The sequence below is a fragment of the Musa acuminata genome, chromosome BXJ1-1 (assembly GCF_036884655.1).
Source record: "Musa acuminata AAA Group cultivar baxijiao chromosome BXJ1-1, Cavendish_Baxijiao_AAA, whole genome shotgun sequence".
Taxonomy (NCBI): Eukaryota; Viridiplantae; Streptophyta; class Magnoliopsida; order Zingiberales; family Musaceae; genus Musa; species Musa acuminata.
Window position 1 is genome coordinate 1,188,711 of NC_088327.1, and position 17,429 is coordinate 1,206,139.

The 17,429-nt window shown below is 39.4% G+C and overlaps 3 protein-coding genes and 1 long non-coding RNA gene across 6 annotated transcripts; 2 read left to right on the forward strand and 2 right to left on the reverse strand.

The window, feature by feature from the left end:
- The first annotated feature begins 1,718 nt into the window (after positions 1 to 1,718).
- LOC103982453 (uncharacterized) lies at positions 1,719 to 3,521 on the forward strand. The gene is made up of 3 exons (XR_671497.3): positions 1,719 to 1,876; positions 2,078 to 2,162; positions 3,233 to 3,521. It is a non-coding gene; the product is annotated as an uncharacterized LOC103982453 (long non-coding RNA).
- Positions 3,522 to 4,021: 500 nt separating this feature from the next.
- Positions 4,022 to 9,044, reverse strand: LOC103975126 (transmembrane 9 superfamily member 3). The gene is made up of 8 exons (XM_065194506.1): positions 8,957 to 9,044; positions 8,726 to 8,879; positions 7,840 to 7,880; positions 7,145 to 7,727; positions 6,916 to 7,053; positions 6,686 to 6,842; positions 6,116 to 6,600; positions 4,022 to 4,519 (listed from the first exon to the last, which is right to left on the reverse strand). Exons 1-8 carry the CDS (start codon positions 9,027 to 9,029, stop codon positions 4,300 to 4,302), a joined length of 1,851 nt encoding a protein of 616 aa, XP_065050578.1. The 5' UTR covers positions 9,030 to 9,044; the 3' UTR covers positions 4,022 to 4,299.
- Positions 9,045 to 9,307: 263 nt separating this feature from the next.
- Positions 9,308 to 10,717, forward strand: LOC135587753 (protein CUP-SHAPED COTYLEDON 2-like). The gene has a single exon (XM_065079497.1). It carries the CDS (start codon positions 9,308 to 9,310, stop codon positions 10,715 to 10,717), a length of 1,410 nt encoding a protein of 469 aa, XP_064935569.1.
- A 654-nt stretch (positions 10,718 to 11,371) lies between these two features.
- Positions 11,372 to 17,201, reverse strand: LOC103998977 (uncharacterized). 3 transcript variants are annotated; one of them, XM_065194291.1, is made up of 6 exons: positions 17,114 to 17,201; positions 16,883 to 17,036; positions 16,009 to 16,072; positions 13,188 to 13,424; positions 13,049 to 13,096; positions 11,372 to 12,004 (listed from the first exon to the last, which is right to left on the reverse strand). In XM_065194291.1, exons 1-6 carry the CDS (start codon positions 17,184 to 17,186, stop codon positions 11,618 to 11,620), a joined length of 963 nt encoding a protein of 320 aa, XP_065050363.1. In that variant the 5' UTR covers positions 17,187 to 17,201; the 3' UTR covers positions 11,372 to 11,617. The 3 variants fall into 3 exon arrangements, with proteins under 3 accessions (XP_065050363.1, XP_065050479.1, XP_065050420.1); XM_065194407.1 differs by having other exon boundaries at positions 16,009 to 16,049; positions 17,114 to 17,167; XM_065194348.1 differs by lacking the exon at positions 17,114 to 17,201 and having other exon boundaries at positions 16,009 to 16,049; positions 16,883 to 17,093.
- Positions 17,202 to 17,429: the final 228 nt, after the last annotated feature.

The following is a 17,429-nucleotide window of genomic DNA, read 5'->3' on the forward strand; positions in this document are numbered from 1 at the left end:
CAAGGGAGCAGTGCATGGACCTGCATGCCTCGCTGCTTGTTTCCACTCGTGGTTACATGAGCTGCATGCATGGCCTACAATAACAGTGTAAGAGAAAAGTGAAGGTGACGGATAAAGAGGAGGAGAAAGAGGGTGGTTGGAGTGAAGAGTACGTAACCTGTGATCTCATCTATTCCTTGAGATTGGCGTTCGAGATGCATCCAAGGATTAATTCTGAGAACGTACGTCTTCTCCTGTCGCAACGGGAACCGAGGATCGATGGGGGAGGGAAGAGCTAGGGAGGAGGACGGCCATGGTGCATGCATGCACCCACTCGCGAGCTCGATACAGCAGGGCGATGAACGGCGAGAGCTCCATCTGCAGCTCGTCGGTGCATGATATCTCGTCTCTGAGCATGGAGTCGGGCCTTTGAGGTCCTGATCATGGCTGTTTCCAAACGAGACCACCTTTTCTCGTTGTGGTCTCAGAGGGGGCCGTCCTCTTGCTCTTGGTGTTTATCGGAATGGGAACACTCAGGGATGGAGAAGACGTGGTCTCTCGTGATCGGATGGTGGTAAGCTTCGCTGGGGACGGCGTGTTGTGTCCCCACAGGGAACGGCTTCTGTGCTCCGTGGTTGGACCTCGTCGTGAGAGGACCGGAAGAGAACAAAAGGAAAAGGTGTGTCAATCATACGATTTTATCATTTCGGAACATGTAAATTCTAAAAGGAATCATACGAAAAATATGAATTCTTGGTTTTCATATTTTTATTTAGAGTACATCTAAAGATTATACGAAGAAGAATAAGAGATTCTTTTGAGAAAGCTTGATGAGTTTTCTCCAACATTCATCCCATAAATGCACGCATGCAATTACAAGGAGAAGAACATTTATATTACCATGTCCATTTTGGTGCAAACCGAGATGTCATGTTTTCCTCAAGTTCGGTCAACAGAGGATGATGATGACATGACAAGTTTCTAAAACAGGCTTCCGAAATGATGCTACTGTGACTCCGAACCCCCTCTCGTTTCTCATCCTCCTTCGCCCTTTCGGCATGCAGGTTGGTGTGTTGGGCTCAAAAGGATGCAATGGCCAGCAGGCCAGCAAACTGATGCTGACAGCACTTTGTCCCATCTGATTCACACAGTACTAACACAGAGATGTCACTGTTTTGAGACCAAGTCCCCCAGCTCAGTACATGGCAGGAGTAGACACAGGCTCGCTCATAGTGACAGGGATGGGATCTTCTCCTTCGCGTCACTGTCATGATCAGTAGGTTGAGCAGGATAAGGGAAATAATGTAGTCTGCCTGCGATTTATCTGACATGTGGTCCGTCAATGGTTTAGAGAGAGAGAGAGAGACAGAGTCTCCCCTTTTGCAGTGTAGAAACCATTAATAATTTGATTGTTGGAAAATGTTTTGGATATTTGGACCATCACAGAGAATGTTGATTGTTCCGAATTGATGCCAGCCGAGTTGGTGGAGTTATAACCAAATCAGACTCGATTCCAACTCCAAAGCAGAGTGAGATTGATCAGCTAAAGGCAATTCAGACTGATGAACTGAGCCAGTCTGATCTAAAATTATCTGAAGAAATGATCAGCAAACTCATCTTCCTTCTGATTTCCAAATGTGGAGTTGGTACAATCTCCAACCACTCCATTTATTGAACACTCAACTACTCCACCATATTGTTTCCAAGAACACAAACAGACAACTTGCCATCATCTCAGAAGGAGCCCAAAGTGGAACTCTCATCTTCCTTTTAAATTCTACCTTCCCATCTCAAGCTTTCTTGTGCTTTTTATTACCTACTATCACTAATCTTCTCTTTGCAACTCACAACCAAAGAATGCAGGATCCCAAGTATGCATATCCTTATCCTGCTCAAGGTAATTCCAACTTCACATTTGCTCATTGTTTTCTTTTCCTAATTGATGGAATGGTTTCTATGATGATATTAATTTGAAACAATGGACATGGGTTCTTGCTTCAACAAAAAGATGTCTTCATAACATTAATTATGAAAAGTATATATTTGGTTCAGCACAAATCAACACAATTTTGTGGAAATTATGTGCTTGTTGATGTAGGATACTACCATGGGCCTCCTGTGATGGCACCACCTCAATATGCTGCTGCACCACCCAGGAGGAGCAGTGGCTTCTTGGAAGGATGGTTAGTGATCAAGTGCTCATGGCTTCTTCTTTTCTGCACCCAAAGATTTATTCTCTACTCTGTAACTCAAAAAAGCTTCTCAAGTCACCCATTAATTTGTTGTGATTTAGTGTTAACAGCCATTCTGTTTCTGTGTTTATTTTTCTGTGTGATTCAAGTATTCAACATTGAAGGAGTATCATCTTTAACTGATGATCAAAGATGAAATGTCAGTGTTATTAGTCAGTAACCTATTTGGTCAGTTGTTATTATTGAGGTTTTAGGTAGAAGAGTAACTTTGATTTGTCAAACATATATTTTGGAGAGTTCACTTGAGATGAAGTTGCTAATGTTGTTTTCTAAAACAATTTTTTTATTTAACTATAAGAAATTGATCTAATGTTGTTGTTGCTGAAAATTCTTACTTTGTTGCATTGATATAATTGTTAGCTAAGCACCAATTCCTGTTATTTTTCACATGCTCATAATAGCAGTTATGTTGCTCTTATGATTGCATAATATTAACAGATGACTTCAGAATAATTTTTGCTGGTTATTTTTCAAGATATAACTACAAAATATATTTATTTTCATCACTAATTTTGCCTTTGGCAACAAAATATATATCACTTCCAATATTGATTGTAACAACAACAGCATCTATTGCTAAAACTCTTGAGCAAGAATTTTTATTTTAAAGTAAAAATGACCTTTTTATCTTAAGATTAATTTTATATAATTTGGAGGTATTTTAATCACCAACATCTTATACTTGTTTGACAGGAATGTAAAATGCTGATTCACTTATAGAGTATGCTTTTAGAGCAAAAAGTCAAACTTTTCTTATTTTAAAATTAGGTTAAGAGTGGAAATATATGCCCACAGGTTTTGCTAAGGATAATTTTTTCCCTATCTGGCTTCTTAAACAAGGCAAATCAAATTAGAAGATAATAATTTTGATCGATAGATCTGCATGAAAAAAATGAGATCACAAAATAAACTGGCTACAGTAATTTCTTTTGTGAAATGTACATCACTTCCTATGGTTTTTGTGATGATTTCTCCACTCACTTGATTGTTTTATTTTGTAGCCTTGCTGCTCTTTGCTGCTGCTTTCTTATTGATGAGTGTTGCTGTGATCCATCTATCCTATTTATCTGCTGATATCACTGCTCAATCTTGAAGTATTTGCTGCCTTTAAACCCACTTGAAGTTTCTGCTGTGAAGCTGTAATCAAGCTTGAAAGTGTTTCAGCATCTTTATTTAGAGAAACTTCCATAAAATTATGTTCTATTGTGGTTAGTAGTGATAGTCCCAACAACATTAATAAGTAGTTTCATGGAAGAATCTGATTACTATAGTTGACACTTTTGCTATTCATATCTTATCTTTTAGAACCATTAGGATCTTCAAAACTGAAATTAACATTAACCAACATTTTTTTGGATGGATAATTTTAGCATCATTTATCACAAACTAGCTCGATAAATTAACCCTCGCATTAACTCGATAGATCAACGAATGCCTGCCTAGCTATAGTAGACTCATCTAGTCCTTATAAACCGAGATTATGCGATGAGAGTATTTGTTCTTTGGTAAGGTACTCCCAAAATGATAAATCTTAAAATATATTAAATGCATATGATCACCACACCTTAAGATCTTAATTAATGCTTTAAATTATTATTATTATTCTAAAAATTTTCATGATTTTGACATGGTCGAACAGTTTCTTGAAATCAAATTAATCAAGTAATAGTCGAAGGGTTCTCATTTCTTTGTAGTTGACTACTGACTCCTTGGAGAGGCTACATGAAGTGGTCATTTACTGTCTTCAAAAGATCTGATTATGTGAACATGCAGTGACAAATACCAGTACAAGACCTCCCAAGTGCAGAACATTACCATTTAGGAATAGAGAATCTCTGATACAGAGTAAAATTCAAATTGATTGATGGCTACAGACAATTTTAATTGTCCATCATCAGTTGACTAAGTTAATGCTTCAAGCTTGATGTGTGAAAATGATTGCGCTCATCCAGGTTGCGCTAATGAGTCTTCACAATCACGCAACAAGCGGAAAGCAGATGGCACGATATGGTCGCTGTCGCTGCAATATGATCCCTTGTGAAATTTTGTCAGCAGAAAGCATAATTTTTTACTCACATTTGATGGAACGATATATGTGTCGCACGAACAGCAAAGAAGCACGAAAACCGACAGTCCCGAGCATAAGGAAGAATCCATAACAAATGCAAGTCATGTAACCAAAAAAGAATGATGTTTGCATGAAGCCCGACATGTCTGATCTCGCGTGATAGTAGTATATGCAGTAGAAGAAGATGAATACGCCGGTAGAGCCTCCACAAAGAACAGACCTGCAGAAGATAATGTGATGTTTTAAGACTGAAGAATCAACATCAGATGGTCTTTACATTATGCATGTAAAGGAAGATAAGGGATAAATGACTGTAGAACTTTTTTCATTAGCAAATAACAAATAAAATTATACAGAGCGGCAACCTTTATTTTGAGATGTTGTATAAAAACTGATCCAGCTATTTGCACTCAGCAGTCAGATAATACAAGATTTCAGCAGCATATAGGACACCTTTCTATTACGGTTTTGGTCAGAAACAGCAAGGTTTATTTTCATATATACACCCTCGAGCCCCCCCAGATTACATGACATAGATTAGTAAGACCGAGAGATCTAAAAGCTTTTAGTTCTTTGTCATGCATAGTTGTGACCTCCACTTATGATTACTGTTATTCAGAAAATATGATGAATAAGTATTACATTTATGTTCAAACAATTGTAATCACATCTTCATGATTGGAGAAAATGTTGACATGCTGGAAGTTACCTGAAAAAAGTTGATTTTGTATGGCACTATAACCTTAACAATTACAAGTCTTTCGCAGCACAAGTTTTCTTCCATCTAATGCATTTTTCCTAAGATTCCAATAGAAATTGATCAATGTACAATTGTTGGATTGCCACAGTGTCCTCCACTCAAGTAACTAATATCCTCATCAGAAATTTGATCTGTCTATTAGGTTTTAATATTGCATTAGATATACAGCTTCAGATAAGGTTAAATCATGTAAGCTGCTCCTAATATGCAAATGTTTATAACTCTTTGGTGCATATCTATGAAATCCTCTCATCATGTCCGTTGCCAGCTTTGACAACCAATCAATCATCGAAAATCAGTATGATATTGGCATCTAATTAGTCATTCACTTAGGATGAGGAAACAAAGCATTCAATCAGGTAAAACTCTGACCATCAAACATATGATCAGCTGCAGCGCACTTTTAATTCTTTTTCCATTTAATCTAGCAAATTTAAAAGATAGCAGAACGGCAATGTCTTCCGAATTAGTGGACTTGGTTTTCGTAGAGGTGGATAGAAATCTAATTTTAATTTAAGACAGGCGTTCATTCATTTCCATAGGGTTTTTCTGTTTAGAAGAAAATATCAATAATAATAAGAGGGGTCATTGTTCAACAAAAAGGAATCTCCGTGTGGTTGCAATATTGAAAAGTTAGTTCTTCACCAGAGACTTCTGTTAGGTTGACATGATTAAATTCTTAAGGGATATGAATTAAAAATGAACCCACAAGGTATGGAGGAGGAAACAAAGGAAAGGAATAAGGTATATTTAGTTATCTACTACCCACATGATAGACGAAAACTTGAAGCCCATGAAAACTCTTGTAAACTGTGTCAATTAAAATGAATGAAATAACATTAGAAGTTCTTGAAAGATGAACTGAAATAAAACCTTAATGTATGCCATGATTCAAAAAACTCTCGACTCAAGACAACTAAATGACAAAAGAGGTACAACATTTACAAATATGTTCAAGCACGATAGTTTCAAGATGGCAAAACAGACTGCAGTGTCTATGCTAGACCAACTAAATGGTAGAATTATCTAGTAGAATGAAGAAGGCCAGATGCTTACCTCCACCACCACCCGTGATCCTCTGCGGCAAGTTGGAAATATGTCAATGCAACAGTGATGAACGCTGTGACAATTATAAGAATGATGAAAACAATAAATAGGATACTATATATTGTATATATTTTGTGACCCCACACGCTAGCAAATATATAGTAGAGTTCTACATAGATGGCACTAAAAGGAAGGAATCCTGCCATTGCCATCTGAGGTATGGTGCCTCGATACCATGCCAATTCAGGAATTTCTCTTGGGTACTTGTTGGTACGGCATGGAGCTTGGAATTCAGTTTTGCTGTTTTTACCAGTAACCCCACCCAATATGAGCAAAGGGGAAGTAACCAATGCCCATATAAGTAGAATCACAAGGATGGTTCCAAATGGCAGAGCTGCAGTTGCGCTATATGTAATAGCAACAGTGTTCAGGAAGAAGAATGTCAAGAACAAGGGACCACAAAATAAGCAGCCAGTCAACAACAAATTCCTCACCTGCAGTCAAATAGAGGCAAAGATAATTAACCCATGCAGACTACAAGTGGTATGACTAGAAATTAATGCTGAAGCAACTTCTTACCCAATTAGTCCCTTCGAGCTGCATATAGAAGGAGCTCGCAGTGTAACCAGCGATACCAGAAGTCAGAGCATAGATGACAACAAGAGCTGTGTAAAGGGCTCCCCGATTGTATGGGTAGAACACACCAACAAGTGCAAGAAGGAAGATGAACATTGTACTAGTCATGAGACAAAAGTATCAGATGATATTAACAGAAATCAGCATTAGAAGAGGTTAGTGAGAGCTCTTACAGCACTAGGAGCTGAGTTCCAGAACCAATAATAGCTGAAAACAAAGACTTGTTCTTTGGAAATCGGAAGACGTCTCCATGGATATATTTCCATCCAGAATCCTCTTGATCTTCAAGAGACTCCTCAATGAGAGAATATCTTCATGATGATAGTATTTTAGTGGCAGATGAAATAGTGAACATAAGGAAATATGCTTCAAAATGAAAACCATGGAGTCTATATATCTTACTTTACAAAATCGTTTTTGAGCACACGCATGAGAATCGTAGCAAGAAACCCAGTCAGAAGAAGGACAGTCACACATGAATTAACAATTGAGAACCAATGAATCTCTAAATGTTGAGGCATAGAGGATGTTCTTGAGTACTTTGCCATCCTTTCTTCAAAAGATATGTCAGTATTTTTCCATGTCACAGAATATAAAAACTCGACATCCAATTTCCTATCCTCCGAGATATCCACATTAATATTGGGGTCTGTTTGTACATTGATCTCTATGACCCGATCATCATTGTAAAGGATATTGAAGTGGATGTGTTTAAAGAGAAAGTACTTGTCTTTGCCCGAATCAGTCTTGACCTCCTCAATCTTGCCCAGAAAACCCCATAAAGGCAGATCATCATAATACATTTCAAAGTAATAGTCCTTTGATACAGCATGTCTGAACTTTGCAACATCTTCTTTTGACAAGTTTTTTTTACAAAGAGACTTTGACCGCTGCTCCTCCAGAAAATTTAATTCGTACGGTGCATCGACCAAACGATCACCATTTAGAACTTCCCCAAGGGCTTCCGTCTTTTCGGTAACATGCTCTAAATCAACAAAGTTTTGTAAAGAGTTGTACACACTAACAAACATAAATAGTGTTGCTAACAGACTCAAGCAGCTCAGAAGTCGATGGAACAGTAAGGATAAGTGAATAACCTGGTGAGCAGAATGGCAAGTCATAGTAACGATATGTCTCGCTGCAGATGCAAAAGGGAAATGACTGTCACATTCAAGAAACACTGAAATGGTAAAAGTAAAAGATAAATATCCTAAAACAAGAGCATCATTAAAAAATGCCAAAGACAGGGTCAAAGGCAGCAGAATTAACAGGGCCTGGTAATCTATAAGGCTATTAACAAGCGACAGAACGAAACAGATCCTCACAATCCAACAAGCAGAACTGACACCACTACAATATGAAGCACACCAAAGTATAAAATCCCTGAGATTTAATTGAGTTTGGTTTTTCATAAAAGAAACTATTGAGAAACCAAAATAACAAGATGGTAAAGGATTGGAAACACTGCTAAAACATGAAGCACTCAAAAATTAGCTTTGCTTGATCGGTCTCAGAAATCAAGAAGCATGCCAAAGCGGGAAATCTTTTAAGCTTTGACATGATCCAAGATCACAAATCCCTAATCTTGAATGCGGAATTTGACTTATTTAATGAAAAAGCAACTATCCACGCGAATCAAAATAAGCTTACAAAACAGTAAACGATCGGAGCGACGAAAACACGAAGCATGCGAAATCAAAGACGATTTTTATCTTTGACGCTTAATGGAGACTTGGGTATTTCTATCGATAAAACAAAAACCACCGACTAAGAGAAATAAAATGAAACTACAAAAGCGAATCATGATCCTGCGTTCATTCTAAATCACAAAACAAGCAAACGGATGATCGCATTCTTGAAGAAAAGCAAGGGACGCAGACAAAGATCTATTCGCTTCAAATGATGCGCAAAATAAAAAAGCAAATTCAGCGACGAAGGAGGAAATCGAAACCGATAATGACGCAAGAATCGAAAGGAAATCACCTGGGGTTGTGGAAAGGTCCGACCTTATTGGCAAATAGGGGGACATGATCACCCTCTTTGTACCTATGATTGGTTCCATCAGCTCCCACCCTCAAACCACAAGCCATTACGAGAAGAACCAACGTAGATAACTCCATCTTCAAGATCCTCGAACCTGAAATCGATCAAATAAAACTCCAAATCAGCCCTCAAATCCATACATTTCGCTGAGGCTTTCTAACCGATGCTCACCTTCGTTCCCGAGCCGAGGAAGACCGAAGGGGGCGATCGGCTCGCTGGTGGATAGGCACGTGCGAGAGTCCATTTCTAATTATACATAAATATATAATGCAACGATAAATTCTAATTAGTCTAATTAATTTGGGGGCTTACAGAACAGGAAACACGCTTCTTGGATTCGATTCAAGAATCGAATCTGTCCAATCCCGCGCGGCCATTGCCTATATAGTCGTATCCCTCTCCTCTCCCACTCTCGCTCTGTCTTCTCGCCTGCCTCTCGCCTCTCCTCTGTTCCATTCTCCTTCTCCTCCTCCTAGTTGATTTCCTCACCTCTCTTCATCAAGAAACCGTTTTTAGTCGTCCATGGATCCCGTCGACGTCGTTCCGAGTGGTTACAGGTTCCTTCCCACGGCGGAGGAACTCGTGGTCGACTACCTCGCCAACTGCGTTGCCGGCACACGGCTCCCTAGCCGCGCTGTCGCCTTCGCCGATGTCTACGGCACCGAGCCGTGGAATCTTCTCTGCAACGGTCGACAGGAGGGCTATTTCTTTGCGGAGCGCAAGCCCAAGAACAGCGGCGGCCCGCGCGTCGATCGAAGGGCCGGCACCGGTTCTTGGACTCTGAACAAAAAGCAAGAACCCGTCAAGTCCATCGTCGACGGGCGCGAGATGGTGGTGGGACGAAAGAGCTTCCTCTCCTTCAACGATGGCCGGCGGAAAAACTCCGGGTGGGTAATGTATGAGTATGAGATGTGTTCCCCGGGCTTCGAGAGACGAGTTCTCTGTCACGTTAAGAAGAGTTCGCATCATGCCATCTCCGGCGGCAATTTCATCAAAAAGGTTGAGTCGACGTTCACGGAGGCCGCGACAGAGACGATCTCCGGCGGCAGCCTCGTTGGGCAGAAGAGAAATAGAGAGGAATCTTCTACTCTCTCAGCAAAAGCATTGACTCCCTCAAAGAAGCCAGCACATTCATTGCAGTCCGACGTCTCACCACCTCCAACCGCGGTGGTGCAACATCCCATATCGGCTCGTCCTGTGACACCCCCGGAGAGTCGTCTTTCCTCGGTCGACTCAGTTGCACCGAACGAAGCCGGAGTCCCATCCGCCGCTCTATCGTCAACGGATGTCGGCGGAGGTGAGCCCTTGATAACTGTGGAAGAACTCGAAGCATTCTTGGCTTCGCCTTCGCCGTCGGTCGATCTTGGCGATGAACAGAACTGCATCGACGATGCTTTCTTCACCCGAGAGGTTGAAGCCTCCTTGATGTCGGATGACACCGACACAGCCTCGAATACCATCCCGAAGGCCTCGCCGTCAGGCCTTGTCGATCCTCGCTTGATGCCCGATGACACTCGAATTGATTCGACCACGGTCGTAGAGGTTTCCACGTCATCGTCGTCGATCGACTTGGTCGCGTGTGAGAAGATGTACTTCACCGACGATCCCTTCTTTTGGAGCCTGGAAGAGGTCCATGCCTTCCTGATGTCCGATGACACCTTCGCTGCATCGACTACGGAACAAATGGCGTGCGTGGACGATGCTCGCTCGACAACCCCGAAAGCGTTGCAAGCCTCGTTGATTTCTGATGGCACCGGCACTGATTCGACCACGGCCGAAGTGGTTTCGTCGTCATCGTCGTACGACTTTGTTGGGTATGAGCAGACGGAGAACGTAGTTGATGTCGACGACTTCATGCAAGAGATCGATGCCCTCATGAAGTCCGATGACACACCTGTGGATTCGGCAATGATCTCGTGGCTGGAGCAGTAGCTTGGAAAGCTTGTATGGAAAATGTTGTTTGTTCATGTATATCATAATACTGGAAGGAAAAGAAAATTCATGTTCATGCAAATATTGGCGACAATAAAGTTCAATTTTCATCCCATGTATTGTTGTTTCCTTCGTACGTTGGTATTTATATGATATTGTGTAGCTAATGAACTCATAATTTGAGATATCACTGTCTCGTCCTCATGCATCAACATATCATAGTTGGTCACCATCCTCAGGGAGAAACAGTCATGGGTGGGTTGACCATATATCAAAGTCAGACATTTGGATGATTGCTGTCACCAAATATTGACTTCTTCTAACCATCATCCAGTAAATCATTTTTATGTGATTCATGATGTTATTGTGGAGATTTAAAGGAAAACAGTCATGGGTGGGTTGACCATATATCAAAGTCAGACATTTGGATGATTGCTGTCACCAAATATTGACTTCTTCTAACCATCATCCAGTAAATCATTTTTATGTGATTCATGATGTTATTGTGGAGATTTAAAGGATACTGATGAAGCCCTCCCGTAGCTGAACAGTATATTTGATTGTTCATTGACATCGCTTTAAAACCATGAATGATCAAGAAAAAGAGAACAATAGAGCTGCCGCAACTGTATTAAATAGATTTTGTGCACACCATTTCCTCTCATAATCTTGCATATATTTAACAACATAAGCACACCAACGCCAAATTGGCAATGACTACATAATACCAACAAATTGATATTTCAACAGCATAGAGATCATCAGTGAAGTTCAGTTAAAAAAAACTGGTATCTATTCTCTTAATTCGCACACGAACGATAGTCCGATTGCCTTCGTTAATGTTTCGATACAATAGATAGGTTTAGAAGTTTGAGCAAATCTGTACAGTGGATGCCACCATCAATGCCAATGTCCACAACACCAGTTGCACAGGTATGCAGATCCCTTGGAGCATCGCACCATCAGACATCCTCTCTGTGGGCAGCTCCAGCAATTGGGTTTCCTACATCTAATTTGGCAGCAACAGTTGGTCGTGAAGGTGGTGGTGCTGGTGGTTGCGGCAGCTTTGGCAGGGAGTTTGAGAGTTTGTCGGATCTTCTTGAGCCGGGTTGCAGTCGTGAGGTTCTCCATTTCCCGAATAAACTTGCATAGGTGACGGATGTAGTCTGGATATAACTCTAGGTTGCAATGACCTCCTCCTTTGATCCATAAGGGATCGTACGGTTCTTCCGCTAGTTTCCATAAACCATGCCCATGAAGCCAATTCACTACATCATCTTCGGTACCCTACAAGAAGACATCCAACTGTTAAAACAAAACAAAATCTACTGGGAATATTTATAATGATCATTCTGACACACACATTTAACTTGTAAATAAGAGGTATCAGTTCACACTAAATACAAGGAATTATTAACAATCTACAACACAAATTAACAACTGGTACATATTCACTAATAATAACAAGCTTAAATAGAATGGAGAAGACACAGTTACAAGCTCGATGATTACTAATTAACATTGATCGAGAGATGTATCAGGATGTCCTAATGTGTCACTGCAGTTATCTTTGAAAATATCGACCTTGGTTCCAAAATGAATGTCTTAATTACCGTCATTGAATGGCTACTTCAGTCTATGTAAATCCTGACGATTGGATATCTGATTTGTGCAAATCAATCAAGAACACAGTTCATGGTGCAAACATATTGATTTGGCCCCAAAAACACCACAATCCATAAACACTAACTTCTCTCTAAGATTAACTCTGTAAAGTGACAATCCCACTACTGAGGTAGCCTCCCTGTGTACTATGTGTTCTCTAAAGTCACAACTTAAGTCTCTAAGCAGCAGCACCATACGTTTTGAATAAATAATATTGAAGGAGTTCCAATAAAAAGTTTCTTTCCATCAAAATCTACAGTGTATGTTTTGGTGAGTGCAATGCAGAAGTTAAGTAGCACTTTAAATTCATCAAAGTACGTGAAGAAATTGACGATATATTCCAAACTAAACACTGAATACAAAAAATTTTGCATAGCAGCTGACAAGTATCAATAAATTTAAGAAACTGATGGACTGTTCAATGTTTAGTTTATAGAAAACATTTTTTTTTTATAACTTATAGTATAGAAAATAAGGCCAATTTTCAAGTTCGAAAGTTCTTATACAATGGAAAAACATCAACCAAAGTCAATCTACATCAGCATTGTTAAGGATTTAAATGCTACTATTTCACAAAGAAAGCTTTTAAATTCTTCTCAACAGAAAGAATCAAGCCACCGGTTGTTTGCAGGACAAAAGGTGATGAATTTAAGACAAAGCACTTACATGAATTACAAAAACTGGGCACTTGACCTTTTTAATTTTGTCAATGTTCTGCATCAAAAGGCAGACCAATTAGTAGCTAAAATCACTGACCAATCTAAGAGTACGAGTAAAAAGATTGTGGTCAAAGCAAGAGGCACACTTTATAAATGTCAAAGCAGAACGAGAATTTGACATGGCAAACCACACGAAGTCCTGACAGTATAGCACTGTGAAGTACTACGCCTCGCAGTCTCGGCAAGTGAGCTGCCAAATGCAATGTGGGACCGCTACCGACAGATTGGCCATAAAGGATCAAATCTTCCTGACCGACTCCATATTCTGTCTGCAGACACTGGTACACTGCCTCGATGTCTGCATATGTGTTGTATTCGCTTGGCTAAACACCATAAAGAAATGCATGGTAGATTAATTCAACTGCTGTGGAAACCTATAAAGTTAAGACAGTGAAAGGAAACACAAGATCACAAAAATTGAAATGAGTCCTTGGAAATCCAATGAACAACAAAATACTAAAAATACTAACAAAACATAGCAGAAATGTCTCGATGGCTCTCCCAAATCTAGATCACATAGAAACAAAAACACTTGCAACAATGTCTAACAGTAGACTGGTTTTGATTAAGAGTCCAACTGGCACCCCAAACCCCAACCTACCACCCCACACAAAAAATTTAGATCACCCTCAGCAAACCGTTTATCTCAAGAAAATAGCCTACGTTACCAATAGATGCTCCATATCCTAAATAGTCATATCTGCATGTTACAAGAAAGCAAACACCATTATATAAGACTTCTAAAGCAACGAAAACACCAAGAATAAGTCAATAAACAAGTGAAAAACATGTTAAACGAGGATGGATAAATGAATCAGAGAAAAGTTCAACTTCCTATGCTTTGAAAGAAAATTTTGGAAGACTCAAAACAAGCATAATATCAAACACATTCCATAAAAAATCTTCAAATTCCCTATCCTCTGAGATATCCGCATTAATATTGGGGTCTGTTTGTACATTGATCTCTATGACGCAATCATCATTGTAAAGGATATTGAAGTGGATGTGTTTACAGAATTACATTTATGCTCAAACAATTGAAATCACATCTTCATGAGATGTTTACAAGTCGGAAGTTACCTGATAAAAGTTGATTTTGTATGGCACTATAACCATAACAATTACAAGTCTTTCGCAGCTCAAGTTTCCTTCAATCTAATGCATTTTTCCTAAGATTCCAATAGAAATTGATCAATGGACAATTGTTGGATTGCGATAGTGTCCTCCACTCAAGTAACTAATATCCACATCAGAAATTTGATGTGTCTCTTAAGGTTTTTAATATTGCATTAGATATACAGCTTTAGATAAGGCTAAATCATGTAAGCTTCTCCTAATATACAAGCGTTTATAACTCTTTGGATCATATATATGAAATCCTCTCATCAAATCCATTTCCAGCTTTGACAACCAATCAATCATCGAAAATCAGTAATATATTGGCATTTAATTAGCCATTCACTTAGGATGATGAAAAAAAGCATTCAATCGGGGAAAACTCTGAGCATCAAACATATGATCAGCTGCAGCGCACTTTTCATTCTTTTTCCATTTAATCTAGCAAATAAAAAAGATAGCAGAGCAGTAATGTCTTCCGAATTTGCGGACTTGGTTTTCGTAGAGGTGGATAGAAATCTAATTTTAATTTAAGACAAGCGTTCATTTATTTCCAAAGGGTTTTTCTGTTTAGAAGACAATATCAATAATAATAAGAGGGGTCGTTGTTCAACACAAAGGAATCTCCATGTGGTTGCGATATTGAAAAGTTAGTTCTTCACCAAACACACTTCCGTTAGGTTGACTCGATTAAATTCTTATGGGATATGAATTAAAGATGAACACACAATGTATGGAGGAAACTAATGAACGGAATAAGGTATATCTAGTTATCGACTACCCACAAGATAGATGAAAACTTGAAGCCCATGGAAACTCTTGTAAACCGTGTCAATTAAAATGAATGAAATAGCACTAGAAGTTCTTGAAAGATGAACTGAAATAAAACCTTAATGTATGCCATGATTTAAAGAACTCTCGACTCAAGACAACTAAATGACAAAAGAGGAACCGCATTTACAAATATGTTCAAGCAACAATTGTCATGGGACAAAAGTATAAGATGATATTAACAGAAATCAGCATTAGAAGAGGTTAGTGAGAGCTCTTACAGCACTAGGAGCTGAGTTCCAGAACCAATAATAACTGAAAACTAGGAGAGGAGTCTATATATCTTACTTTACAAAATCATTTTCGAGCACACGCATGAGAATCGTAGTAAGAAACCCAGTCAGAAGAAGGACAGTCACACATGAATTAACAATTGAGAACCAATGAATCTCTAAATATTGAGGCATAGAGGATGTCCTTGAGTACTTTGCCATCCTTTCTTCAAAAGATATGTCAATATTTTTCCATGTCACAGAATATAAAAACTCGACATCCAATTTCCTATCCTCCGAGATATCCACATTAATATCGGGGTCCGTTTGTACATTGATCTCTATGACCCGATCATCATTGTAAAGGATATTGAAGTGAATGTGTTTAAAGAGAAAGTACTTGTCTTTGCCCGAATCAGTCTTGACCCCCTCGATCTTGCCCAGGAAACCCCATAAAGGCAGATCATCATAATACATTTCAAAGTAATAGTCCTTTGATACAGCATATCTGAACTTTGCAACATCTACTTTTGACAGGTTTTTTTACAAAGAGACTTTGACTGCTGATCCTCCAGAAAATTTAATTCGTACGGTGCATCGACCAAACGATCCTCCAGAAAATTTAATTCGTACGGTAAATCAACAAAGTTTTGTAAAGAGTTGTACACACTAACAAACGTATAAATAGTGTTGCTAACAGACTCATGCAGCTCAGAAGTCGATGGAACAGTAAGGATAAGCGAATAACCTGGTGAGCAGAATGGCAAGTCATAGTAACGATATGTCTCGCTGCAGATGCAAAAGGGAAATGACTGTCACATTCAAGAAACACTGAAATGTTAAAAGTAAATGATAAATATCCTAAAACAAGAGCATCATTAAAAAAATGCCAAAGACAGGGTCAAAGGCAGCAGAATTAACAGGGCCTGGTAATCTATAAGGCTATTAACAAGCGACCTCCCAATCCAACCAGCCGAACTGATACCACTACAATATGAAGCACACCAAAGTATAAAATCCCTGAGATTTAATAGAGTTTGGTTTTTCATAAAAGAAACTATTGAGAAACCAAAATAACAATCGATGGTAAAGGATTGGAAACACTGCTAAAACATGAAGCACTCAAAAATTAGCTTTGACTGATCGGACACAGAAATCAAGAAGCATGCCAAAGCGGGAAATCTTTTAAGCTTTGACATGATCCAAGATCACAAATCCCTAATCTTGAATTCGGAATTTGACTTATTTAATGAAAAAGCAACTATCCACGCGAATCAAAATAAGCTTACAAAACAGTAAACGATCGGATCGACGAAAACACGAAGCATGCGAAATCAAAGACGATTTTTAGCTTTGACGCTTAATGGAGACTTGGGTATTTCTATCCATAAAACAAAAACCACCGACTAAGAGAAATAAAATGAAACTACAAAAGCGAATCATGATCCTGCGTTCATTCTAAATCACAAAACAAGCAAACGGATGATCGCATTCTTGAAGAAAAGCAAGGGACGCAGACAAAGATCTATTCGCTTCAAATGATGCGCAAAATAAAAAAGCAAATTCAGCGACGAAGGAGGAATTCGAAACCGATAATGACGCAAGAATCGAAAGGAAATCACCTGGGGTTGTGGAAAGGTCCGGCCTTATTGGCAAATAGGGGGACATGATCACCCTCTTTGTACCTATGATTGGTTCCATCAGCTCCCACCCTCAAACCACAAGCCATTACGAGAAGAACGAACGTAGATAACTCCATCTTCAAGATCCTCGAACCTGAAATCGATCAAATAAAACTCCAAATCAGCCCTCAAATCCATACATTTCGCTGAGGCTTTCTAACCGATGCTCACCTTCGTTCCCGAGCCGAGGAAGACCGAAGGGGGCGATCGGCTCGCTGGTGGATAGGCACGTGCGAGAGTCCATTTCTAATTATACATAAATATATAATGCAACGATAAATTCTAATTAGTCTAATTAATTTGGGGGCTTACAGAACAGGAAACACGCTTCTTGGATTCGATTCAAGAATCGAATCTGTCCAATCCCGCGCGGCCATTGCCTATATAGTCGTATCCCTCTCCTCTCCCACTCTCGCTCTGTCTTCTCGCCTGCCTCTCGCCTCTCCTCTGTTCCATTCTCCTTCTCCTCCTCCTAGTTGATTTCCTC

What these genes read in the sequence shown, in the direction of transcription:
- LOC103975126 (XM_065194506.1), bottom strand. Translation starts at nt 9,029, where the DNA reads ATGGACTCTCGCACGTGCCTATCCACCAGCGAGCCGATCGCCCCCTTC. An exon ending in TCCTCGGCTCGGGAACGAAG is followed by an intron (nt 8,880 to 8,956) that starts GTGAGCATCGGT and finishes GATCGATTTCAG; the next exon opens with GTTCGAGGATCTTGAAGATG. An exon ending in AGCTCGAAGGGACTAATTGG is followed by an intron (nt 6,601 to 6,685) that starts GTAAGAAGTTGC and finishes ATTTGACTGCAG; the next exon opens with GTGAGGAATTTGTTGTTGAC.
- LOC135587753 (XM_065079497.1), top strand. Translation starts at nt 9,308, where the DNA reads ATGGATCCCGTCGACGTCGTTCCGAGTGGTTACAGGTTCCTTCCCACG.
- LOC103998977 (XM_065194291.1), bottom strand. Translation starts at nt 17,186, where the DNA reads ATGGACTCTCGCACGTGCCTATCCACCAGCGAGCCGATCGCCCCCTTC. An exon ending in GGACCTTTCCACAACCCCAG is followed by an intron (nt 16,073 to 16,882) that starts GTGATTTCCTTT and finishes TGAATGTGACAG; the next exon opens with TCATTTCCCTTTTGCATCTG. An exon ending in GCCCAGTTTTTGTAATTCAT is followed by an intron (nt 12,005 to 13,048) that starts GTAAGTGCTTTG and finishes GTCTTCTTGTAG; the next exon opens with GGTACCGAAGATGATGTAGT.